Source organism: Alternaria incomplexa, assembly GCF_024043165.1.
Source record: "Alternaria incomplexa strain BMP 0042 chromosome Unknown scaffold_22, whole genome shotgun sequence".
Lineage (NCBI taxonomy): Eukaryota > Fungi > Ascomycota > Dothideomycetes > Pleosporales > Pleosporaceae > Alternaria > Alternaria incomplexa.
Genome location: NW_026249871.1, coordinates 248,348 through 272,709, shown reverse-complemented (window position 1 = coordinate 272,709; position 24,362 = coordinate 248,348). Strand labels below are relative to the sequence as shown.

Below are 24,362 nucleotides of genomic sequence, written 5' to 3'. Positions count from 1 at the left end.
TTCGAATGGCATGCGGGTAGGTTGTGCAGAACACGACCTTGTTAAGCCGCAGAGCAAGGCCTCGAAGCTCGAGTGCGGCCGCCTGACAAGTGTACGTCAATGACAAATCGACAGGGAGTTTGTTGGTTTCGAAACTGTAGATAAGGCCGTCTTCGTTATATAGGTAATGGTGGTAGATGACATCTCGAAGTTCCCTAGGGAGACGAAAGAGTCGGGATTGAAGCTGCGTGCTTGCTGGGGGGCTCGAAGGCGGCATGGTGGAGATTCGCAAAACAATCTGTCGACGAGAGGTAGCAGATACTCACTACTCACATCTTGGTGGAATCAATGACGGAATGTGTCGAACGTTGTTGACGTGATGAAGATGTACATGTGGCGCGCAAGCGTGACTCATCAGCAATAGAGCACCTGTCAAAGCCGCATCCAAAGACGTGAGTCAGGTACTCCGGAAGGGCGTATTCGATCCTTCGTGACAGGCGTTGATTGCAGCCTGTATGTTACCTCAGTATACCGCGGTGGGAGGTGGCTCATAAGTAAGAACATTAAAGACAAATGCAGGTTCGCGCACTGCGTCCGAAGAATAGAGTGCGCTGTTGACGCAGACTGGGGGTGCATCTACCTGGTCTCTTCAATCGTTCCTCCGTCTTGAATCGAGCAACGTATCGACGTTGAATCGAGGTCATAAACGATCCATGGGTTTGTAGGTATGTCTTTGTCGAACTTCTGGTCGGCGCGTTGGATGTGGCTGCCTAAGACGCTTTAGTGTGTCGGCGCTGACGTCACCGACGCGTCTCAACGAACCGCATCGCGTCTGTTTCCATTAACCACTACCGCGTACCGGACGCGAGCTTCCCCGCCAACACGATACCGCCCGCCTTCTACAACCCTGCGCCTATTTCTGCTGCCTAGACGAGAGAGATATACCTAGTACACGCAATCACTAGCAATGGCGCATCGTGGCCTTACCAAGGTCTTCGAAGTGTCGCAGCTGGGTGAAGATGGAAGGCCACAATTACATGCCATCACGGTGTCTGGTTGACCACCGTAGCCTGACCAGATGAGCTCTTCTGCAATCCTACGTGGCCTTAAGTCGAGCTATAAGAACACCGTTCTGTTTCTCGATTTTCTGCTACCGACCGCCACAGAACCTTCACTATGAAGCCAGTTCAATCCATCGACCACTCCGAGACACCTGGGCTCGTCGAATCTGATGTGGAACATGTCGACAACATTCTGCCCACACCGCCGGCAATACTGCGCCTTCCACGCGAGCTGAGAGACCTCATCTATGAGCATTACGTCCAGGTCGATGGTGGCTACATCCACAACTTCGAGGTATGGGTACCATGACTCACGGCGTGTCAGATACATACTGACCCCACTTGTGCAGACAAACCGACTTCTACAGGCCGACGGTTCTCCCATCTCCACCGCGCTCATTCTTACATGCCGCCAGATCGCAGCCGAATTGTGAGGGCTTGCGCTCGGGCAAAATACCATCACCTTCTATACCCGCTTCTCGGAGTCCACACGACAGCAAGCCGGTCTATTAAACGGAGCGGTGTATACTATAAGGCATCGCAAGAAGATGCTGCTACGACACCTCATACCTCGGGTTCTCTCCAACGACATGGTACAACGGGCAATTGACGCATACCCGCAGTTCGCTCACATTTTTGACGATTGGACTCCGCACCGGAGTATCTCCGCGTTGTACAAGGACGATTTCGATTGCGGAGAAGCACCATCTATGTGGGAAGATTTCATCAACTATGTATTCAATCTGCTGTCGGAACACCCCGCATGTCACACAGAAGCGGAGTCTATGCCTGATTTCTGGACCGAGGAGGCACCTTGCAATGTGTTAGCTCTGAACGAGGCCTCTCCAGAACCTTGGCTTGTACAAACTTCTGCCGAAGTCAGCAGACTCGCAAGTATCGTGCAGGTCGAACCTCTCACATATTGCCCTTCTTTGGAATATCGCTACTCGGCGGCCTCCGTAGCCCTGCGCTTCCTCCATGCGATACCGTCTTCGTGCCGTAACGAAGTGCGGAATGTTGTGCTTCACGAAGACTGCGAATCAATCGCGAACGCGGCGTCTCACGGAAGAGGCTTCATCTCTTTATGTCGATCTAATCAGCGTCTCCGCGTTCGGCGTATCGTGGACATTTGGAGCACCGTACTTCGAGCGAGGCCTGACTCACAGGCCGACTACATATTACGCAGCGAGTCTCGCCGCGGCATCGATAGTATGGAAGACGACCGTCTATTCTCATCGACAATCACCAAGGCAGTGGGGGCATGGATCATTGAAGCTCAGGCATTGTCTTCACTCGGGATGCCCCAGGATTCGTTCAGCGTGCTATTAGACGGCACTCCTACGCTTGAACACACCTCTACTGTCTTCAAGATTGTACAGCAAGACATTGCCTGGCAACTAGCACTTGACGCTGCGTATGCTCGAGGACTTCTACCTACTCCTTCTTGGTATAAGCGACGAACTTGCGCGGGATACCAATACGAAAGGCTTCCAGCTGCGATCCGCGATATGTCAACTTGGAATGGGCCAATCAGCTGCAATTTTGATCCGGGTGCACCGGTCGACGTTGAGAGCGTTCTTGAGCTGCACCGTGGTTGGTCTTTACAACAGTGGCAACTGAGTTGGGACTGGCACCAGCCGCATAGCTTCCAAACCGAGGATCCATTGCCTCCGTGGCATGTGCTCAAATGGCTACGGGTGATGCTGTAGTTGCGGACCAGTGATGGTGGACCAATGGACTGGTGGACTATTTCTTTGGATCAGGTTCAGTGGCATTACCGGTGTTGCAAGTTCGCCAAGACAGCAGCCTAATGTTAGTACCATGGTACAGGTGGAGGAGCAAAGAATTTTGTTGCAGGCCTAAAAGTTTCGTCTTTCCTCAAGTACAACATCGAACAACGTCTTTATCACAAATCTACGATGCTGTATTAGTTGCAAATCAGTGGTCTCACTCGCAAATCTCTACGCTATCGCAATCAGCCCGCCTACCAAAGCACACCTTTTACAACTAGCTCAATTCAAGACCACCCCCCCTCCGAGTCTGAGCCGCATTCACATCGCCCGCAAAAGAATGTGAGTATTCAAACGCGACACGGCCTCGCCCCCAGCTAACCGCCGGCTAGTTCACCAAGCCGAGGCTGCATTTGTAGAGGACGAATATACTCAACGACACCATCACCATCATGTCGCCTCTTCTACAACTGCCGCGCGAGCTGCGCAACCACATCTACGATTACTACTTCAGCTGTGATGGGGGCTATACACACGTTTTCGAAACGAACAAGCTAAGCCGACGATCAACCGATCGAATTGTCTCTCGTGCTGAGCTGCCGGCAAATCGCCGCCGAAACCCACGGCCTTGCCCTGCGAACCAATACACTTCGGTTCACGACTTTCCACTCGGATGCCACGCAGGAAGATGCCGTCTTGCTCCATGCAAGCAACAATGCCATTTGCTACATCAAAGAGTCGATACTCAACTACGCAACGCATGACTATCTCAGCGAAGAGCAAGCACAGACGGCGAGGGAAGCGTATCCGCAATTCTCGCCGGTGATTGGTCACTGGCAGTCGCCGCGTCACTCGATAATCCATCGCGCCCTGTTTAGGCCTTACCTGATATGTGGTGAGGCTCCGTCCATTTGGCACGACTTTGTAGCCTTCACCTTGGATCTAGTCTCTCAGCACCCTGAATTTCTGAAGAATGCTAGAGTATGGTCTGAGCTGCCGTTCAAGAACAACGAATATCATCTGGTTAGCGATGTTGATACTAGACCTTGGGAAATCCCAGACGGCACGGAAATTGCGAGGCTGCGGAGGATCTCGGGACAGCCCTTCGACACTTTCCACCTTTCTGCTCGCACAAAGCACGCTTATTCGGCAGCCTCAAGAGCTCTTCTCTTTCTGCACTCCGCGCCCGAGACTACACGCGAGAACATTCGGGAGATCCTGTTGATTGAGAACCGCGAATCGATATCGCTTCCTGAGAGCCATGGCAGAGGATTCATCCCTTTCTGTCAGACATATCCACAGCTCAAAGTTGAACGCCGCGCCAGTCTTTGGAGCAATGTCTTCCCTATCGCTTCGCATAACTTGTCCAGTTATTTGGAAAACGATCAAAGCTTGTTTGATAAAGGTGATGAGGGGCATTTGTTCCTCACCAGATGTTACGCCGAGGACATGACTAAGGCGATGGGTACGTGGATAAAGGAGGCAGAGACCCTTGTGTCGCTCGGCATGCCACATGGCTCTTTCACTCTCGTTCTCGATGGCGATCCTGTGCCAGAGCTTTCATCGCGCGCCTTCCACGTAATTCAGCGCGACGTCGCATGGCAGACCGCCCTCGATACCTGCTACGCCCGGGGAATTCTACCGCAACCTTCCTGGCTCGATCGGCGACTAGGTACCCGTGGTTTCATCTATGAAGGACTACCAGAAGCAGTTCGAGCTCTTTCCACCAATAGCCCGCTCATCAGAACCAACTTTGAGCTCCCTCCACCTTACGATGTTGAGCAACTACTAGAAGAGAACAGAGGATGGTCTGCGCATTACTGGGATATAAGCTGGGACTCACACAAGCCGAAAGTGTTCCAGACTGAGCCACCACTACCACCTTGGCATGTGCTTCGTTGGGGACATGTCATTTGGAGGCCCTAGGCTTTGGGATTCGTTGGAACAAGAGTGGCATTCAGTGTCAACTGCGAACCAAGGGCCAAGGCATTCATCAAGCGTGTAATCTACAATCAACTTCAATGGAATCCTTTGCTTAGCCGATCCTCTTGTCTAGTGTGATGTTACGGCTTCATGCCTGCATGTTGTGCTGATACGTCGTTGTTGCTGTGGCGAAATTGGGGGAATTGTACGGAAGGTGGGGCGAGCCGAGGCTTGCCTATGAACGGTAACGCGTGCGCACTCCATCCGAGCACGCCAACCTAAGAAAAGCACTAAACACCCCAGAGCCTACGTTAACGTTATATCACACACTTTTAACGTCCTTATCTTTACGTAGTCTATAATATGGTTTTCATATCAGAATATTCTCGCCATCTGGTCTTTCGAGAGTGATTCTGCTGGAATTCTGGGTGCGTGGCTGAGCAGGTTTTGTGTGGAAGCGGGCCTCTCTACCAGACTACGCGGCTCCACGCACCTGGATACACTTCTGCAAAAAGCGCCCGGTCTGTGGCACTTTGCACAACTACTCAACCTCCTACTCCGTTACGCTCAGCTCATCAGTCTACAAGACTTCACCAAACCGAGTCGCGACGCTATACAAACGATGTCCTTTAGCCTCCTCCGACTGCCGCGCGAACTTCGCGATATGATCTACGAGCAATATTTTGCAGTCGAAAACGGCTACCTCTACGATGCTGAGCTCGGAAAACTCACACAGGCCGATAATTCACCTATATTGCTGTCCCTCTCCTATACCTGTCGCCAGGTCGCGTGCGAAGTCCGAGGTCTCGCCTTTCGCATCAACACAATTACGTTTTCAACGTCTGACTTGCAGCGCGAACAGGTGGCTGCAGGTGTACATCATGCTGTGGTTGATGGTCTTGGACACCGGAAGGAGATCATGCTTCGTTCGCTCGTATCTCAGCTTCTTACCCGCGATATGGTGGAGTTAGCAGTCAAAGCGTATCCACAATTTGCGCCGGTATTCGACGGCTGGAGTCCAGGAAGTGATATTCCTATCTTCCACAAGAAGGTTTTCCATTGTGGGGAGGCCCCTTCTGTCTGGATGGATTTCAAACACTATCTTCTGGATTTGATGTCAAAACATCCTCTTTTCGTCGAAAGAGCTTCTGCTATACCCCGAATCTGGGTTACGCATCGCCTCAATCGAGTGGATCGCGCATCATGGAGACCTTGGTTCATCCCTATTTTCGTACACCGCATTCTGGATCTGATACCAAAACATCCTTGGTTCGTCGCAAGAGCGCCCGTTATACCAGAACTCTGGGATAAAGAATTCATCTGCCGCGCAACTGAAGTAAATGATGCGTCACCAAAGCCTTGGCTCATTCCTGATCCCACTGAGCTTGAGCGATTAGCAAGCATCCTCAACCTCAACCTCGAGCGACCTTTTTTCGAACCCCAAGCGAAGTTCACATACTCTGCGGCTTCTATTGCGCTTCGCTTCCTTTACACCCTCCCAAACACTCTGCGAAGCGAGATAAGAAGCATCACGCTTCTAGAAAACCACGAAACTGTGGCATACGCAAAGAGTCATGGAAGAGGGTTCATAGAACTGTGTCAGTCTAACCCGAAGCTTCGTGTCAAGCGCGTTATCAGTCTTTGGCGAAACGCATTCCCAGTAACGCCTGATAAGAGGTTCGAGTACGGGCTAGTAAGCGAGATTTGCGGAGAAAATGGTGAGCTAGATCAACATGCCATGGCAAGCATTGGAAATGATCGTTTGCTTTCAAGACACATCTCCAAAGCGGTGGGCGCATGGATGGCGGAAGCCCTGGCTTTGCCCAACCTCGGGATGCCGGAGGGTTCATTTCGTCTTGTCTTCGAAGGCGAGCCTACTTCACCGGACACACCCACAGCCGATGCATTCCGGGTAGTGCAACGAGACATCGCTTGGCAATGTGCCCTGGACACCGCCTACTCTCGTGGTCTGCTGCCAACACCATCTTGGCAGAAGCGTCGGCTCCAGGTCACATATCTATACGAAGGCCTCTCGGGTATCATCGACAACTTGGCGAAGGAGGATGCTCTCGTCAGTTGCAACTTCGAATTAGGCCCTTCGTATGACGTTGAAAGGCTCTTGGAGGAGCATAGCACCTGGACTGCACAGGACTGGGACCGCAATTGGGACACGCACGAACAGGAAGGATTCGATACGGCAGTCCCATTGCCACCATGGCATATGCTTCGACTGCACCGTGTCCTCGGCTGCTAGAAGATCGAGCTTCAAATATGATAATGAATTATAACCTTCTACATCTTGGACGGTTGTACCTAGTATATTACCAACATCAGTCTTCACACTCAAATCCATAAGAAGCATCCCCCCACTCTCCATTCCTATCCTTCCACCACGCACACGGCGTCTTGCACTCGCAAATCGGTGGCCTAAACAATTCTGTCAGCTAAACAACACCTTCACGACAGCGTACCTAGGTATATCACACTCACAATTCCGCCGCGGGTATTGCCAGAATCTTCGCCACCTCACCTTCCATATCACACCTCTCACGAGGCGCACTCTCCAACTCCCTATCCCGCAAGAGCGGATCCCATTTCACATGGTTCGACTTCTTAACGTGTCCTGAAATCGTGACTTTCTTGATCCGTTGCAACAGCTCGTAGCCAAGTGTTGATACGATATCAACGAGTTTCTTCTGGCACGAGATTCTCCGTTCGGGGTCTTGAAGACCCCATGGGTCCCAGGAGACTTTTCTCGAGATGGTGTAGTGTTCTGGTTTCAGGACCTGGAATTGGAGGTTTAGGTGGCGCAGAGTGGTAATAGTTGTTAGTTGCTTTAGACAATCTTGATTCGTGTATGATGCCTTGCTTTTGATAGCTCCATCGGAATGGTGACAAGTGTCGTAGCCGACGAATCCGAGGTACTCGTCGTTGGTGAGACTGAGTGATATGTAACTTAGGAGGGAGTAGCCTTGGGGAGTGAACGCCGGACATACTTGTTCCTGTTGTGTGCAGTAGGTCTTGTAGTATAAAACGACGTCGTTGAGGACGTAGAGTAGACTGAAGCGCTTAGTCGACATACCCCAGACGACGACTGCGACTTCGTTACGGACCTTGTGGTTGACAAGCATCAAGCTGGTTGCTGATATCTCGTCCGCCCGTGTCGCACCAATCCCGGCGTGCGAGTCCTCTGGCGGGGCGCAGACACCGACGGGATTGACCTCCCTCCGGTACGTAGCAAAGGCTATTGGGTGTATAGCATCGAAGAGTCCTTTGGAGTAGTCTTTAGTCTCGTCAAAGATGATTCGGCTAGCCCCGTGGTGGCCGTGGTCTTCGTGATTACAGATTGCCGGATCAGATCGGCGGTTAGCAAGATGCGGCCAAATCTGCTTCCCGACTACAAGTTCGTATACTAGCAATCGCAGCTCCACTGGCAGATCCATGAACCGGAAAGGCAGTCCGGTGCTGTTTTGAAATACTTCTAGCTCCGTCTGTCTGACGGCATGTCCACTGTAAAGGTCTCTTATCCACTGCCTAGCAGATACCCAGTAGCACTGTGAGCCTGGATAAAGATACTCTTCGTACACGTTGTAGCTTTCTTCTTCGTATAACTCTAGCTCAGAAGCGTCTTGCAGGTGCCCTCGCCGTACAAACAGATTATACTTAGCCTTACTAGCGGGGAAATAAATTCTGCAATGCGAATAGTAACCGACTTCGGTGACAAGTATTTCTTGTGCAACAGGTATGATCATGCAGTTGGAAACTCTCGTGGCGAAAGTAGGGCTTTGTATGCATTCTTCGTCTAGTATGCATTGCAGACGCGCGAGTATCGGGTCCTGGAAACGTTAGCAGTAACAGAAGAAGACGCGGAGACGTACATACCAGCGTTACTTCTGAGCCTCCAAGCTTCAGAAGGACAACTTCTTGACTCAGATGATATTCATTTATGAGAGCGGAGATAGTTTCGTCATCCATCTCATCTTCGTCGCGGTATGGTGATGCAAGTTCCTTGTAGACACTTGGAGGGATCGCAGTCGGAGGGCATTTAGAGTTTTCGTCGCACATGACGTCGGCACGAAGGGGCGAGAGTGAGCGGAATAGATGATAAAGGTGAGCAGGCTGGGCCGATGGTCGTTGCGAGGTATGTATGACTGGGATTAGCATGAGTCCGAAAAGTCTGTGAAGGGCGCATTACGATTGCGCACGTGGGATTGGGAACGTACCATGGATCAATAATGACAACGATTGGCGAGTCGCCTTCAACGTCCCACATCGCAGTGTTGGAGACAAGTAGGTTTCAGAACTTCTTGGTTTCTTTTGTGATCACATCAAGGCTGCTGAACACAACAGGCTGAGATACAACCGGAGGCCTTCCTCTTCTCATCAACGTGTAATTGGATTACAGACTAGAACCATGAGGCAGTGCGTCATCACTGTAAGCCCTCGGTAGTGTCCGCTATGGTACCCACAGGGAGGTTTCAAAAGGCGTGAAAGTAACATCATAATGTCCATCATTATATCACTACAAGTTATACCTCCAACAGCCCCTTTACCTCCTTAACCATCAAGCTATCCTCACCGGCCTTTGCTTGAACCTTCCCAATCGTACCCGCAGCATCCATAACCTTCCACGTATCTCTCAATTCACCCTGCATATCCGCGGCATACACGAGCCAACCAACACATATAACACCCATCTTCTGGTTCTCGCTCCACTGCTCTTCGGTGCCAATGTTCTCCAGTAGAGAAGCCAAGAGCTCGCCTTGTTCCGCGTCCGGCAGTTCGGCCTCGGAAGATAACGAGGCGGAGGGGTTTGCGCTGTGCTTCTTCATGCGTATCTGATGGTGCGAAGATGCCATGTTCATGGCTAGGCTGAGAGCCGAGGCTTTGAGCGCGGGGTGTTTCTCGTCGAGGAGCGCGGTTGTTAGGATGGAGATTAGCGTTGATGAGAGCGGGGGAGAGAGGAGGTGTGGTATGAAGAGTGGCGACGAGAAGAGATTGCATGCGAGATGCAATGTCGTAAGTCTAAGAGGGTAAGGCGCGGAATTGCCGAGCTTGTCGACGTGGTCCAGCAGATGGTGTATAGTGGCAGGTGTGCCAGTTGCTCCTTTGTGTTCTTCCGCGAAGAAGCCGGCCACGCGGACGTCGGTCAAGGCCACCCTGAGCAGATCTAGGGCCGTGAACAGAAGCTCTGGTGGGAGTACTGAGGTGCTGTTCCTCAGGAAGTTTGCGAACTGCGGCAGATCCCCCAGAGGTGCTTCTATGGCCCCAGATTGTTCGCGAGTCTGTATGAAGGATACCACTGACGAGACAGCTGGCTCTTTTCCTGCATCTCCCATCTTCGCGACAAGCTTCTCCAGTGGGGGCACCTTGGTGAACTTGACAGGCCTTTGGCTTTGCCGCAACAGCATGGGTGTGCTCTTCTCGAGATGTGGGTGCGTTGGGAACGCAGCATTGACCAGCATCTCCACGTTATTCCGCAGCTGCCTCGGATCAGCCCCACTCCACTCGTCTCGCTTTTCGCCCTTGAGGTATGTTATGAATGTCGGGGTTGCGCGAACGTTCGGGTAGCGGGCGTTGATGGAGCGATCGGCGTGGCTGAAGTCGATTTTGATGAAGACACACTTGGTGCCAGTCCCGGCGGCGAGGTCGTCGTACGGTTGGTACACCAACTTGCATGGCGCGCATGTGGAGCTCGTGAAGAAGATGATGGCGCAACGGTCTTTCGCGAGATCGAGAAGGCGGTCTACGTCCTTCAGTGCTGTTATGTTGTTGACCCTACCCGTGTTCATTTCCAAAGCACTGCCCCCAGAAGAGACCCCGTTGGATGTACTTGCGGTCGACGCTTTCGTATGGGCTTGCGGTTGTACCGGCTGCGGTGTGGGCGCTTGGACGATGGGTCGCATAGCGGCGTCGATTTGCGGTTTGAGCATCTGTCCGAACGGCGTGTTCAAGACGGTCTGTGGGAGGGAAGTGATGTGGTCTGGTATTCCCTTGCCGACAAGGAACATGGCGAAGTCGTTGGAGAAGTTGTTGCAGTTGTGCGCGAAAAGATCGTATGACTGGGTTGACGGTCAGCATACCCAGAGCATGCATGCGAAAGGCACCCTACCTCGGCAGTATATATCTCCTTTAAAGACTCTAGGTACTCCAATATGACCTCCATAGGAAGCGCAGTCTGCCCTAGCTTGATGACTTCCATCGGCCGGCCATGGTGAGTGGTGCCTGCCCGGCATGTCTGCACGCCTGATCCGTAGTAGTATTCTATGCCGTCGAGTACGATTGAGGTGTGATATACGGCATCGATCTGTTCGGAAGGATGTGTCAGCGGATGCACCCAGTATTGGAAGATATATGGCTTACCTGAATGCCCAAGAATTGTCGCGACATGCTTCGCGCAAGACCCTAGATGCCGTCAGCTCTGAACACGTCTGCAAAGCGTCGCGAGAGATCGCGCGTGCCACTTACTTGAGAAAGATCATACACATACAGTTCGACGTCCATATTGAAGGTTTTTTGTAGACGGCTATGGCAGTGCCTGGGTAGTATTACGCTTCGTGGATATGTGAAGGCGTTGTTCGGGATGCTGTGGTAGATAAGAAGATGACGTAGAACATTCCGGAAGGCTGACGAACGCTCGGGGACGCGATCCGCCCGCGGGCAACATCGCGCTAGCACCTGACATGACACACGCGTCGCGCCTTCGCCAACCTTGGAATCTCTCTCATTTAGTGGTCTGAAATCACAGCGCATGCTTCTTGAGGAGTCAATATTACAAAGCCTATCTGTCCCCATCGAAGCAACAAGAGACCGCCTTTGAAGACATAGCAGGCGATCTAGACGAACATGGCAGTCGCGCTGTGGATTGACACGCATTCGTAGCTACATTACTCTTTACCTGTACCCCAAAAGGTTTAGGCGCGACATTCGGAAGTACACTTCGTCATATAAGGCGTCCTAGCATCACGCGAGGTACATTTAGGCAGCAGCCGACGCTAATATCGCGACACGCACCCAAGGCTTTTTTGCGAAACTTTACACTCTCAGACTGATTATACTAATTTTGTTAAACATGTCGCATACGAGTGGCATATGCGCTGTAAGCGATGGCCATCTACTCCCCATGAAGTCAACTTCTCCATCTGCGTCCAACCTTCCCCACATCTTTCGACTGCCACGCGAGCTTCGAGATATCATTTACGACTACTACATCCGCTGCGATGGCGGCTATATCTTCGATTCAGAAACCCGAAGGTTCATGCAAACGAATGGGGAGCCTGTATGTTATGCGTTGGCGTTTACTTGCAAACAAGCCGCCTCCGAATTAGAAGGGCTACCTTTCCAGTTGAATGCACTTACCTTCTCTTCCACCAATTCCACCTCTACATATGAGAAAGCCGGCCTTCAACATCATGTCGCCCTGATGCTCAGATATTCGAAGCAAGTCTTGCTCGAGCAGTTACTTAAGAAGTCCAAACTCTTTACGCGACCAATGGCACAGGCGGCCGCCAAAAGCTACCCACAATTTGCCGGACTCATCGATGAATGGGTGCGCAGGGGACATTCTTACACACACGGAGAATACAAAGATAGCTATGGTGAAGCCAGGTCCAGCTGGGATGACTTTGTGGAACACATTCTGGACTTGATGTCCGAATGCCCTGACTACGCGGAGACTGTCAAGGATTTACCGGACAGAGTTGTGCGCTGGCCCCTGAGAGGATGTCACGATCTGTTGCGACTAAGGGACGCAGATCTCCGGCCCTGGCGCATTCTCGATCATGCTGAGCTCGAGCGCTTGTCAGATATGCTGCCCAGCTTCTTGGAGACTGAGCGACCTCACGAGAACACGTGCTATAACTATTCAGCAGCTGCTGTGGCACTGCAGTTCCTCGCTTCCTGCACCAAGAATATCCGATCTTTCGTCCGCAAGATTATCCTTAAGGAAAACAACGTATCGGTAGCACAACCCGAATGCCACAGTCGAGGTTTCATTCCCATATGCCAAGAAAACAGATCACTCCGGATTGAACGCCACGTAGACCTATGGAAAGCCGTGTTCCTGGTTTCTCGCCGCGGTCAATACGACATCCGGAAGTACATCACAGCCGCAAAAAGTGACCAGGACAGCAGCGACTTTCGGGGCGACCGTTTGCGCGCTTATAACGTCACAAAGTCGATAGGAAAATGGGTGACTGAAGTAATGGCTTTACAATCTCTCGGGATGCCGGAAGGTTCGCATACGCTTGTACTAGATGGAGACCCCATTCCAAACCACACAGCTAACGTGTTCCGAATCGTGCAGCGGGATGCCGCATGGCAAGCTGCACTGGAAATATGTTACTCCCTCGATGTATTCGCGTTCAGTCCTTCGTGGCTGAATAGGCGCCTTCACCAGGCTTTTGCCTTCAGCGGGCTGCCTGAGATGATTCGTACGCTTTCCACGGATAGTGCTCCAGTCAGGTGTAACTTCACATTGCACTCGCCGTTCGATCTCGACAGCGAGGTTCAGGAACTACTTGAGAGATCAGGAAATCTCTCAGGTCATAATAATCAATGGAAGTGGGCGAAGGATTGGGGCACACGGTGGAGCAGACACAATCCGTTAGGATTCCAGACCGAAGCACCGTTACCGCCTTGGCATATGCTTTGCTGGCGGCATGTTCTGCCACAGATCCCTCCTACGTACTTGAGGCGATAGCAAACCGAGGTCTTTCGGCACGCGGTCAATCACATCGATCACGAGATGTGATGCACGCACCTCATGTATGTAAAAACCCGAACGGGTCTGGAGACTCCATTAGGATCAAACAAGCAAATTACAAGATCTAGTGTTAATGCTGTTACTCACTAGTAAGGTCTTTTGTTGTGATGGCTAGTACACTCACTGTCTCTTTGCCTGCGCGGTCCATCCCTTCCGGTACAACACCATCGCGGTAGCGTGCCCACTACGAAGTCGCGGTGCGGGATGTGCGGGGCGTGGTCAAAGCGCAGGGTGGATCATGACCCGTCACTACCTACAGAAAGGACGCCACCACACCGCCACTCCACCCATAGATGAGGATGTATACGATGCGCATTACCATCTTTTCTTGATACCCAAAACATACACTCATCATCAGACACTTAGAGAATGTCTGACGCGTGGTCCGTCCACGCGCCATATTGGCAGAGCCCCAATCACGCCAGTCAATTGGTAGTCGACAGAACCCGGGTTCCTCCCAGTACTACACCGCCGAGACCTGTACAAGTAAGCTATCGCGCGTTCGGTCTTTCTACAAAACAAGACTAACTTGAGAAGCAGGAACAGCTAAAGAGCATACCATATGCACTACCAAAACTAAGACTCATGCTGAATGAAGAGCGCCGGAATAGTTTCAACTTCTACACGAATACACAAGGCGTTCGAATCGAGCGACGCGCTGGTATTCGTCCTGTTCACCATGCTAAACGTGTTGTTCAAAACTTCACCATTTTCGAAACAGGGCCAGACGGGAGCGCGGCCAGGCATGACATAGTTACGCGATGGAGGTCCAGCAACGAGGAGCCAGAGCTCGATATTCAGACCCTTGGGATGGCTGAGGACATGTTCATATCTGCTAGATCGTGGCTGATAAAGCGATACGGTGGGGACATCACGCACCGTGGCCTATTTAATGAGTGGTTCGATCGTTACCACACGTCGTTTCGATTTATGGATCTTCCGCGTGAACTGCGGTTTATGGTCTTTGAAGCATCGATAGGGCCGGTATTATGGCCTGATTATCGAGTCGCTGAAGAGTCGGAAACACCTCGGAACGCTGGCCTCCATGCACATGATGCAGCACCTGCATCACAACATGATCAAAACAACACACCACTTCCCACATCTGCAGAAGACGCGCAACCAAACCCTAACATCTGGCCGCGGGGCCTATCCATCAACGCCCCAAGACTCCGAGACAAAGTATACTGCCAGCACCTCCAATCCAGCCGTCCCTACGGCTCAACCCGCTCCTCCACCCACTGGATCAAAACCCTCCGCCTCGTCAGCAAAGCCTTCAGCCTCGAAGCCCGCAAGACAATCTGGGAAAGCACAACCAAAAACTTCGGCAATGTAGCAACGCTAACCCGAACGATACCCCACCTCTCCACCCACGCATTCAACACACTTCGTCGGGTCTCGCTGAACTTCAACGACCGCGCATACCTCCGTCTTCTCGGGTATAAAACTACCGCTGGACTGGCATTCGCGCCGCTTCCCGCTGGGAAAGCTAATAGCCTGCGTGTCTTAACGGACATTAATACCATCGACTACCTCGACCTGCACTTCCAAGCTCCCCTCCATTTCCAGTTCTTCGGCGATGGACTACATCCCGTTACGCAGTTCAAACTCAATCCCGTCGTCATGCTTTGTCAGAAAGTGTGGGTGGACGCGTTTCTCACGCTGCTGTATGAGAAGTTTGCGCTGGGGTATGGGAAAGGCGGGAATGTGCCGATGGTGAGTGTGAGTGGGGATGTGAAGAATAGTACGAGGTGGGAGTGGGAGAGTGTTTGGACGGAGTTTAAGCATGGTGGGAGGAGGGACTTTGGGGAGGAGGCGGAGAGGATTAGGGCTACGCCTGCGGATATGTTGTAAGTTGAATTGTCTCGACTTTTCCCTCTTCTTCTCGCTAATCTCAATCTAGTCCTCCAATTTGCTACTGCGATAACCCGTGTGCTTGGGTGGAAGCCGCACAGCCGAACCCCGGTTGTGGATGTGAAGTTGTTGCCGAGTTCAACTGCAGGGGTTAGCTCGTCATTTGGAGTTCATATCAAACATCATCTTGAATCACTGAGAATTATATCGCCACGTGTAAAGAAGTGGATATATGTTCATTGGTCATTCTCGACTGCTCTAAGGGCGCAACATTCCTCAGCAGTCCAGACTAACAATCGCAGCACTACTCCACGGCACCTCCACACTAATCATACCCTTCCCATCCACCTTTACACTCTCCCCACACGTCACATTCTCCATACGCACAGGCTTTCCCTCATCGAGCTCATAGTTATAACTATACCCATCCCACGTGATACCCGTGATAGCATCACTTCCGTTCGCCAACAACCTCTGCACTTGCGCTTCGCCCTTGCAGTCACTGGGAAGCTGGAAGGAGTACTTCTCCACCGGGCGCGCAAATGGTGTGGTGTAGTTGTTATCGGCGGTCGTGTTGTATGTGTTTAGGTCAACGAGGAGAATGCGGGCGAGCGTGTCGTCGACGTGGGCGGCGTATTGGGTTGCGTAGATGGAAGATGAGGGCAGCGAGGAGATCTTGAGTTCAGACTCGGATGAGGGTTTGTGCATGAAAGCTGCGACGGCGACGTTGCCGTAGTATGGCGGCTTGGTGCCTCTTGCTGTGAGGTTCGTTTCGATTGGTTGCCAGGATTGGTAGCTTTGGGATGCTGTCAGCTTACGAACGGTTTCATGCTGGAGGAATCGTCACTTACCGGTAGTTTGTTCCTTGATGCATGTGAGAGCGGGTAAGGTTCTGCGACGCCAGATAGGTGTTCCAGTCTACACCCCACAACGCAGCACCGAAGCCGTTGCTCAGACCAGGTCGCCCCTGTCGGGCGAGCGAGTTGTGTTCGCCCATGACGAAGGGCACGTTTGGGGCCAGCGCGGCTCCTAGCGCCTTGATACCATCTTTCACACCGATCTGCTCGTCTGCCTTGGCGAGGACACTGCTGTGGTTCATCAACGTGCCTTGTAGTGTGATGCCAGGGTTGGTGGAGACGCCCATGTAGTTGTGCGAAGCGATCAGGCCGATGTTCTGCTTCTCGTCTAATCCTTGCTTGAAGACTTCAACGGGGTCTAATCTGAAGTAGTCGTTGACTCCAATGCCTGCGAAGCTCGGTGCCATGAATTTGGTTCCTGCGAGTTCTGGGCATGCTGCTTTGGTGGCTTCTTCAATGGCAGTCGTGCCGTTTAACCACTCGGTGACGTAGTCCGCCTCGGCCCAGTCGTCAGGTCGGTATCCAGAAGCAGTGAAGAGATCGGGCTCGTTGCCGTACTCCCAAAACAGCAGGTCGCTTCCTATCGCTTTGCATGCATGTGAAACAGATGCCCATGTCGCGGCCCTTGCAGCGCTGGAGTTGGCGCCCATGTTGAAGCCGTGAACAAATCGCGTGCCCTCAGGCATGGTTTTGTAGGACTCGAAGTAGGACGGGCCAATGGTGATGATGGTCGGGTAGTCGGCGGAGATGTTTGGGCGAATGATGCCGACGATGCTGGTCTCGAGCGATTCATCGAAGATGGCGATATCCCTAATTCTTGAGTAAGCTACATGTATCTAGAATCGGGATGAAGGGGACGTCTTACTGTGTGTTGCCGCCGACGCGAGCAATCGGCATTGAGCCTTGCAACTTGCCAAGGTTGCTCATGAGGTTGTATGAGAAGGCATTGGGATGCGACAAATTGCCTAGAAGCAATGGTCGTCAGTCAAGCTGTCGTGACGATTTTGCATTTTGTAGGAGACATACCAGCAAAATCCGGCCATGACGAGAACTCGAAGGAATACGAGACGAAAGAGTCCAAGGGAACACCGGCATCGTTGGGTGCAGACTTTGGAATCGCAATTGGTTTTGTCCTGGAGGAGATGTGAGCAGCCTCGGCCTTTAGAAAAGCACCGAGAGCTGCAACAGCAAGAGAGCGCTTGATTGAGGGTAACATCGTGGGCGTTCGATCGTTGCTGCCACACCATAAAGGCAGTCTGCGCGTTGTTTATGAGCGTCGCCGGCAACGGAGATCTTGACTGGGACGTCATGCGGCAATTGAAAAGCATGGCCTCGGTCAATTTTCTGGTATCTTCGTTGGAGATCTGCACTGTATGCGGGGAATTTACTGGGGTAAATGCGTGAAAAGCCGGGGTAGCTGCCAGCCTCTTTTTCTGTCGGTGACGACCGCGTGCATGCACGCGTTCGATTAACCTGGGTTGCGGCTCGAGTTCGGGAACGCTTGTCCAAAGGAGGATAGACCGTCCTCCACTTCCCGAATGGCAGTCGCGACAACTTCATATGCCGTACCCAGAATCAATTCCCATCGTTCTTGGCTTGCATTCATTACTACACTACAAGTATCTTATACGTGGAATTATCTACAGCAGTAGTGCATACCTAGGCGACATCGAATGATTACGCGTGAACAGCCAAGTCCGTCTGCTTAGACGCGACTTTCCGGACACGCGCGATGAGTACATGTTGAACCTAGTTCTCCACCTCGGAAGGCGTTGTACCACTTCGACTATTCGCATCTAGCTCAGATCCCTCAAAGTCTCAGCATCACTTTCGCCCCATGGGTACACCTCCTCCGCTTGCTTGACCAACTCTCTGCATTTCTCACTCCTCGGTACGATGTTCACACGATACGGCTTTGGATGGCTTATCACGCCGGGCTCGAACTCAACCCTAGGCTCTACAACCTTTCCATTCTCGACAGGCTTCTCGACATTGAAGACAGCCAGCGACTGCGCGATTGTCGCAAAAAGAGCGTTGTCTGCAACATAGCGTCCGGGGCAAACTCGACGTCCGTAGCCAAATGTCCATGTGCGTGGATCGGGCTCCGCGGTATGGGTTGGTGTCGTGACGTAGCGTTCGGGACGGAAGGTCATGGGATCGGGGTAGACGTTTGGGTCGTGTGTGAACCACCTACATGCTGTCAGCCACGAATACGTCTGCTTCTCGCACTATTATACGTACCAGTTGTTGGGCAAGATCATCGCTCCTTTCGGTATCCTATACCCATTGATGCTATCCTCTTGCGTGCAGGAATGGGGTATCGACATGGGCCCCACCGGATGCCATCGATGCGTCTCCTTCACCACGGCCTCAATATACGGCAAGTTTGATTTGTCGCTGGTGATTGGTAGTCGCTCTCCGCCAATGACACGGTCCAGCTCCTCTTGCGCCTTCTTCTGAACTTCTGGGAAGACGGCCATGGCTAGGAAAAACGTCATCAAAGACGATACAGTGGTGTCCGCGCCGCCAAGGTACATAGATGCAGCGGACCATTTATTGATGTACTCCATGGACGCGTCTGAGCCGAGAGATTCGATGGCTTGAGAGAGGAAGGATGTCTTCGCTTTCTTATCCTGCATCTGCGACTTGACGAAAGCGTAGGGCTCTTCGGCCGTGCGTATCAAGGTCTTTGCCATCTGCCGAGCTGTACCCTTGAAGCCGGTACCTGGACACCAGTCTGGAAGGAAACGTACTTTGCGAAGTTAGCGTGCGTTCCTGCATACATTGTAGCCTGATGGTACAGAGGCAAACTTACAGAACGGCATGACGTCGACAGGCCACTTTCCAGGCACACTTGCGTCAGCAAACTCGGCCATTGCCTGCCCTGCTACATCTACGAGCGGATCCGGTCCCTTCGCGTTAGGCGTATAGCCGTACGTGATTCTCAAGATGACAGCGCCTGCTTCTTTCCTGATGTGTTCAAACAGATCGTTGGGAGATTCCATAACATTCAGGAGGAAATGTGCAGCTTCTTCGTTCTGGACGCGATCAAAGACCGCAAGAGACGTGCTAGAGCTGGCTACTTTCGCGATATTGCGACGATGGTGTTTGAAGTTCTGATCGGGCTGATGCATTGCCAACGTCTTTGTCCAGCCAATCCTGCGTGTCTGTTAGCCAGTTCCGCTTCGTATACGGTAAAGGCGTATCACAAGCGTACATGTCTCCACTGAACACCATATGTGGCCGCCCTGAATAAATTGCCGCCCTGTTGCTCAGCAGCTCTACTGCTATATTCGCATCGTTGACGATGACAAAGGTCTGACCTAGAATCGTGACCGAGCTTATAGGACCGTAGAGGTCCTTGTGCTTGAGCCAATGATGGCACTCGAGGATTCCAGGCTTCGGTAAGTCATTGATGTTGCCAATGAGAGGAATGCCTTTGGGTCCCGGAGGGAGGTGAAGATCATGGTTGTTCTTGCGCAAGAAGAAGCGGCTGAGTGTGTAGAATACGATAGTACCGACGACGATGAGAAGAGGTGTCGATGCTAGTAACGTCATATTGAGGTAACCCTACTTGTGCCAGAGACGAACGAAGGTGCACAGCTGAGAAGTGATCTAGCCCTTGAGACGAGAACGAAGAAGTACGTCCACGGACATATTGGACTTCATGCTGAGTGAGCCGTGCGAACTTTAGTTTTGCGCCCTGCGCCCGATGGCAGCCCATATGCTTCGACGAGCTTAGTGCCTGTGGAGTAGTCGCGGGAATATCTATCGTTCGAGGCAAGACGTACCGCGGATGCAGGCATGCTGCAGGTCTAGCTGCTGACAGCCAATCTAACGCGTTCCCATGCAATACTTGGTACGAGAGCGGAGCGGTCGCTACCTGGAATAGAAAGACGTGTGTAAGCATGTCGCTGCCCATGCTATAACAGCGATGTATGCCAATATACGAAGGACGTGATTCGTGAGATCGGACCGCGGCTGGGCAACGGTGTGCGACGGGGGATGGGACATGGTGGAGATGGTACGGTGCTTAGCGAAACCGGCTTCCCCTCGAACGTGAGCTCAACGAAGTGTGCGCCACACTGCAAGCAGGGGCTGTTGTACCCCACCACCCCACCTAACAAATTTGGCATAGCTTTGCCATGTCAGAACACGCGTAACGAATTGCTAATGAATAAGCTTCAACGCAGCACGTTTCAATGGGTGTGATTGATCTTCATAGCCAAATAGGCAGTACGCTTATCTCAATAGATGTAGACAGTAAGGTTGAGCACTTTGAATTCATCTGACTAGCATACCTAGAGTCACCGGTGCAGCGTATTTTTCGGTTAACAATGAAGGATGTTGTGAGGTGCGATGGTTCAACAATAGGTGCAAGGTAGACAGTAATAGATTCGACGGACTTTGAAGAAGAACCGGAAAGAGCTTTTTATGCGAGGTTCCTTCTCAGTTGCGGGATTATTCAGCCACCGCTCAGCTATCCTTTAACCATGAGTACCGAAGACCACAGGCTAAGGAATACCCATCAGGGCTTCAGCACCTTACAAATGTTACCTACTTATAGGACCGTTCAGTGAAACAGCAAACCGAAGGCGGCGTAGCATTAGTGGAATTCGAGGTCTAACCTCAAAGTCACTTCTTTGTTGTGAACAGCTTGATCACACCGCAGATGGACCTTCGCAAGTCTTGACCTTGCACCAGCAGAGTTAGCCGCATCCACAGTTTGGCTCCGATTTCTCAAGCTTGGTCCTTTTGCACCAATCTTGCCCATTGTCTGAAAGTCCTTGTGCAGTGTGGCCCGAAACAGCTCGCCATATTGATCGTCCAACAAGACCCACGGGGAGACATTCTCAGCAAAGCCACATATCAACACGACCTGACCCGTGCAGTCTGAACTTACGTTGGCCACAGTTCCACTTCGTGGAAGAAGGATAGCCTGCATACTCAAATGTTGAGGTCAGAACAGGCTGGAATAGACCCAGTAGTCGTAGTAACTTACCTTGGAGATCACGTGGAACCTGAGAAATGCGGTGAAGTTCCGCAACCCACGCGTAAGAAAGACATTGTTCTGGGCATCCCAGAGCTCCCTAGGCTCGACCTCCAGTAGTTTAACTGTCTTGTGGGGCCTGGACCGGATCGGAGCGTTGATGCTTGGGATCGTGAAGTAAAAGGCATTAGGAGTCCTGCTGGCGCCGTTGAGTGTACCTGTGGCGACCGTCTTCCGTACATTTCTGGCGACGAAAATGCTATTTCCACCCGCGGTGGAAGTCGGCGTTATCAATTCGCCAAGTATCTGAGGTCTTGCGCGGACGTACGAGCTGGCACCTTCATGTTTAAGAATTACTCCAAGGTATACTTTTCTCTTTCCTTGGACTTCAGCAGTGTAACAATGTAGCGGCATGATGACGTCTTCTGAGTCTTCAGTGGGTATCAGGACGGTGATAACCCGCAGGCCTTTATTCGACATGGAATAGTCTGGGTTGAACCTGAGGTCCTGCTCGAGCACGAGATTGCCAAGGCTCGCGAACTCATCCGGGCTGCGAGCCAGTATGCCGCGATACGTGGATGATCCGTTAGCTGCCGTCCACGCGAAGAGGCTGAGATCGTTGCTGTTATGAATGATCTCTTCTTGTAGACGAAAGAATGCCTTCTCTGCACCCTCGCCATACAGCATGGGCATGCTGACATCGAATAGCCCGATTAAACAGTACGCCATGTCTTCGGGTTTGGTGGTCTGTCGGCCTGCAGCCCACGCCATGCGTCGACCAACTGGTAAAGCGTCGAGAAGGTCACGGATTTCCAAAGCCCCTGGCTGCTGCGGCGGCGAAAGGAAGCCTGCGTCGATGCCCGTAATGGACGCCAGCTCGTCTCGTAGTGTTTCTTGCGTGCCGAAGCAGCACCAGGCATGGTCGTAGAAGTGTACGGTTCGCGACGCTACAATTTCCTGCAGTGTCCATCCGCGCTTGAACCAGCGGGCACCACGCAACATGGCGTTCCGGTCGCTCGGGGAGGCGGAATTGTCGAAATCGGACAGATAGACTAAACAGAGGGCAGCATCGCTATACCACTGAAACATGGAGTTGATGGACTCGGTCAGCTCAGCATTGTTGGTTTTGTCTATACAGCATGAGTCGATCCAAACATAATTGAAGCCGCACCGCTGGGCTTCAAGGCACGTCTGCTCGATCTTAGTCCAGCCTTTGGCTACGGTACGCGCGGCATGGTGGTGGAAAGCCTGGAAGGTAACTTCTTCGCTATCCCACGTGTGTGAGAGAATGGCGAACGCATGCGGTGGGCGCCCAAGGAAGTCGATCATCTGCAAGGGTTCGCTACAGCAGTCAATTAGCCTCATTTTGGGATGGAGTGAATGATCATGTTGGTGTGAGTAAGTGTATCGATGAGTGTGAGAACGGAAGAGCGATCTGAATTGAAAGAGATCATGTTGAGACGGGGCTGTGCAGTCGCGTCAGCCGCGCATGCACCACCTCGGCAGGCGGCAGCTGCAAGGCTGGGGTGGCTCTATTGGTTCACTTAATTGCAAGAGTGGAATTGTGCGACATAGGCATCTACGGGCGAGACATAATGCTAGAAGTTTGTGTTACGACCAATGATACACTTTCTATGATGTCCATCCAATCATAGCATCGAGTAATGTGAATGGACTGTTGCATTGAAGAAGCATTGGCAATCATCAACACCATGCGATCGCCAGGTGTGATAGCGGAAGCAACGCGCCTGGTCGTGCGGACGGAGACTGTACAATAACACAGCCAACCGAAGCCGCGCAGCGAGCCAGCGACATCGCGACATCACAGCAAATGCAACAAACGTAAACCGCAAAACATTGTCACTACCAAAGAGTTTGGTGAGACAAAAGTATGTCTCCTCCATTCCTCGCCCTTAAGCCATCAAATCGGCTCAACGGGGTTGAGGAACAAAGGCCTCACCACCTTGAAGGGGGTAAATGAGGTTGTTTAATCTTGCTTCACTGTCCACACTTGCTCAACGTGAAAATCCGTAATGGCAAGCTCTAGCAATTTTAGAAGCGGATATCGATCCCCCATTATAGACAATGGAAGAAGGATGAGAAGAGGTCAAGGTCAAAAGAGACAACTCCCTCAAAGCCAACACCCCACAGGGACGGACATGTATAACGTGTATAGCGTGTGTAACGTGTATGACGTGCATAGCGTGTATGACGAACCATAGAACCACAGCGTGTATAACGTGTATAACGTGTATGTGCTCAAAAGCCCTCAGTAGCTAAATGCCGACGAAGTCGACACGAAGCATAAGCCCACAGTCCTCAGACAACATCCCGAAGGAGTTGTAACCAATTGATCGGCTGGAACTCAAGGTTCCAATGCCGTACGGGTTGGTCAGACCTGTTCCATGCCCCATCTCCGGGTTGAGCCTCCCGAAGTATAAGAGCTTCTCGCTTTTGAGGCCGCTGCAGCAACCTCACCGCGAAAGGCGCTGGAACGTAGTGCGTCGCCTTGTCGATAGTGACGGATACAGCCATCCATTGCCACCAATCGTTGGAGGGGGAGTTCGCGTAGTCGACCGGGGCCATTGCCTGATGGCAGGGTAGCATCCGACGTATGGGCGAGTCGCTCCCTCCGATTCCGCCGCAGCGAAACCGACTGTTAGAGGGCGTTAACAGTCGTTCTGAGCCATGCACCCGACTACACAGCCCCATCGTCGAGTCCCACGCTCACGCGCTAGCCTCAACGATAGGGAAGGGTCAGCTCATGGGAGAGCCTCCACACAGGTGGCTCTCGTGCATGGCCACAAAGTTGAACTCGTCAACCCACGGGTGCCTTGTAGCAAAATGTGCCAGGGACCATGCGGCCTATCGAAGACCGTCCGAGGACGGCTTCATATCTGTTGGCTTCTTCCTCTGAGATAGGGATCTAAGACTGCCGAAAGCTCTTGTGAACAAGAGGTCCAGCCTCTAAACACCCCATATCTCAGTGTCGGGGGAAATCCCCTGCTTGCGAGGTCCATGAAATGTTGACGCGTTCGGTTCATATGGTTCGTATAGGACCACCGTCTGACCTAGGGAGAGACTAAGTTCCGCAGAGCAGAGTCTCAAATCCCTAGCGACATTGTGGATTTTAACAATCGTGACGATTCAAACAATTCTGGTTGCTTAGTCAGTGCTGAAAGCATTGCGTTGGACTGAGAGAAG

At 52.0% G+C, this 24,362-nt stretch overlaps 6 protein-coding genes across 6 annotated transcripts; 1 reads left to right on the top strand and 5 right to left on the bottom strand.

The window, feature by feature from the left end:
* Window positions 1–1,155: 1,155 nt before the first annotated feature.
* Window positions 1,156–1,474, top strand: J4E90_010482 (uncharacterized protein; the record flags this gene model as incomplete). The annotated part of the gene is made up of 2 exons (XM_051439994.1): window positions 1,156–1,335; window positions 1,391–1,474. The coding sequence occupies 2 exons, from the start codon at window positions 1,156–1,158 to the stop codon at window positions 1,472–1,474; spliced, it is 264 nt and encodes an 87-aa protein (XP_051286216.1).
* A 5,705-nt stretch (window positions 1,475–7,179) lies between these two features.
* J4E90_010481 (uncharacterized protein) lies at window positions 7,180–8,758 on the bottom strand (the record flags this gene model as incomplete). The annotated part of the gene is made up of 2 exons (XM_051439993.1): window positions 7,180–8,529; window positions 8,576–8,758. 2 exons carry the CDS (start codon window positions 8,756–8,758, stop codon window positions 7,180–7,182), a joined length of 1,533 nt encoding a protein of 510 aa, XP_051286215.1.
* A 464-nt stretch (window positions 8,759–9,222) lies between these two features.
* Window positions 9,223–11,083, bottom strand: J4E90_010480 (uncharacterized protein; the record flags this gene model as incomplete). Its single annotated transcript, XM_051439992.1, has 3 exons — window positions 9,223–10,755; window positions 10,806–11,000; window positions 11,057–11,083. The coding sequence occupies 3 exons, from the start codon at window positions 11,081–11,083 to the stop codon at window positions 9,223–9,225; spliced, it is 1,755 nt and encodes a 584-aa protein (XP_051286214.1).
* Window positions 11,084–15,587: 4,504 nt separating this feature from the next.
* On the bottom strand, window positions 15,588–17,384 carry J4E90_010479 (uncharacterized protein; the record flags this gene model as incomplete). Its single annotated transcript, XM_051439991.1, has 4 exons — window positions 15,588–16,107; window positions 16,163–16,978; window positions 17,034–17,133; window positions 17,195–17,384. The coding sequence occupies 4 exons, from the start codon at window positions 17,382–17,384 to the stop codon at window positions 15,588–15,590; spliced, it is 1,626 nt and encodes a 541-aa protein (XP_051286213.1).
* Window positions 17,385–17,964: 580 nt separating this feature from the next.
* On the bottom strand, window positions 17,965–19,726 carry J4E90_010478 (uncharacterized protein; the record flags this gene model as incomplete). Its single annotated transcript, XM_051439990.1, has 4 exons — window positions 17,965–18,358; window positions 18,410–18,920; window positions 18,984–19,327; window positions 19,386–19,726. 4 exons carry the CDS (start codon window positions 19,724–19,726, stop codon window positions 17,965–17,967), a joined length of 1,590 nt encoding a protein of 529 aa, XP_051286212.1.
* A 1,402-nt stretch (window positions 19,727–21,128) lies between these two features.
* Window positions 21,129–22,393, bottom strand: J4E90_010477 (uncharacterized protein; the record flags this gene model as incomplete). The annotated part of the gene is made up of 2 exons (XM_051439989.1): window positions 21,129–22,238; window positions 22,385–22,393. 2 exons carry the CDS (start codon window positions 22,391–22,393, stop codon window positions 21,129–21,131), a joined length of 1,119 nt encoding a protein of 372 aa, XP_051286211.1.
* Between the last annotated feature and the right edge of the window lie 1,969 nt (window positions 22,394–24,362).